At 50.4% G+C, this 1,473-nt stretch overlaps 1 pseudogene across 1 annotated transcript in view; it reads right to left on the bottom strand.

Moving 5' to 3' along the window:
- TEOVI_000322400:pseudogene overlaps positions 1 to 1,208 on the bottom strand; it is a 2,053-nt pseudogene extending 845 nt beyond the window's left edge. Inside the window, exon 1 of the mRNA in view lies at positions 39 to 1,208. Coding sequence covers positions 39 to 1,208 — 1,170 coding nt within the window. The remainder of the gene's footprint in view (positions 1 to 38) is intronic.
- Positions 1,209 to 1,473: the final 265 nt, after the last annotated feature.

Below are 1,473 nucleotides of genomic sequence, written 5' to 3'. Positions count from 1 at the left end.
ACAAAGTTTAACTTATCAGCGGATATTGTTATCGTCACCATCGTTGATAATGTTCCTGTCACCTGGTAAGCCACAGCTGGGGCACTGGCATTGGCCAGTGGGTCAAAACCAAAAGGAGCGAAAAAGCGAGCCATATATTTCCCTTGTTGCCCCTTAGTCTCCGCTTCCAAGTCCCGATCACGATAATCCTCCAGTTGATTCGCCAAGCAAGCGCCCGGATACGCGTCACACCGGCTCCCCTGAGTGGCGAAACCCTCATATGACACGCCCACTTTATTACATTCGGTGCCACGAATAGAAACAAGGTGGGTGTCAACAATAATCCATTCGTTATACCCAGCACCCACTCGCTCATGACCCCGCGGCTCAGAGGGGATAAACAACATCTTTCCCGATAGGTCAAGAGGCATTTCTGGGGGTGCGAAGTCTCCTATAAGACGTGCAGACGCGCCGAACTCTGTTGACGTGGCGGTCAACTTATCCGGCCTCAAAGACATCGTGAACTCCTTTGAGCCCGTGGAGCCTCCCCCAGTGCTGTTGTTCCCACTTGACAATTTCACCTGCAATTCATACCATACGAGACCGGGTCCAATGGTATAGCCACCGTACCAGAGGTCACTGAAACGAAGGCACGATGCCATTCCAGTATCCCCCGTCACGCTGCAAGTTCCAACGCTGCGGCTAGTTGGGTTGCAAATTCCTGACAATGCACAAGCGCCACATAAGCAGCAAAAACCTTGACTGTACGGAATCACATCTCCTCTCCGATCACGCGCCACGCCGCATGTCGCGGATCCAGGGTTGGAAGAATCGTCGCACCAACTGCTTGCACTTGTTCTGAGACGCTGCTCATATGGTTTGGCATTGAAGTTTCTTATGTAATAAATAGGATAGCGGTACTGCACCGGTGATTTTGTCGTCACTAGGCGGATTGGTTCAAACTCGACACGCTTTCCCTTTTCGTCACCCGTTTTGTCAACTGCCTCGCGGAGAAGAACAACCTCTTCAGCCTCAATTGTTTGCTCGCTGCCCACGGAGAGCCCCACAACCATCTTCTTTTCACATGGAAACGGTTCCCCATTACTACTGCGCTCGCAGTACTCGATGGACGACGAGGCCACAAATGCCGCCTCAGTGCAGGGGAAAAGGCCGCTTGTCGTCACAAGGACGACGAGCACAAAAACAGATGATAACGTCTCCGTCGGCATGTTCAGTTTCTCTCGGGATTTACACCCAAAATACTGCGGCAGCAAACTCTGAGCCTTTATGTGTTAGCCTTATTATGTCTAATTACTAAAAACAACAAGTAGCACGTGGATGCGTGTGTAAACAATGAAAAGATCAATGTGATTCAGTATTTGAGCGTGTGGCAACGATAGAGCAACGGAACTGTGGAAATATTGCCACGAGAGTTGAATCAGAACCGGCCACCGGAGCCCCAAACAATCAAGGATTCGGATGAATTAAAGATGG

This window comes from Trypanosoma equiperdum (assembly GCF_001457755.1).
Source record: "Trypanosoma equiperdum strain OVI genome assembly, contig: ctg_693, whole genome shotgun sequence".
In the NCBI taxonomy this organism is placed as follows: domain Eukaryota; phylum Euglenozoa; class Kinetoplastea; order Trypanosomatida; family Trypanosomatidae; genus Trypanosoma; species Trypanosoma equiperdum.
The sequence above is the reverse complement of the archived record's forward strand: the minus strand, read 5'-3'. Positions and strand labels throughout refer to the sequence as shown.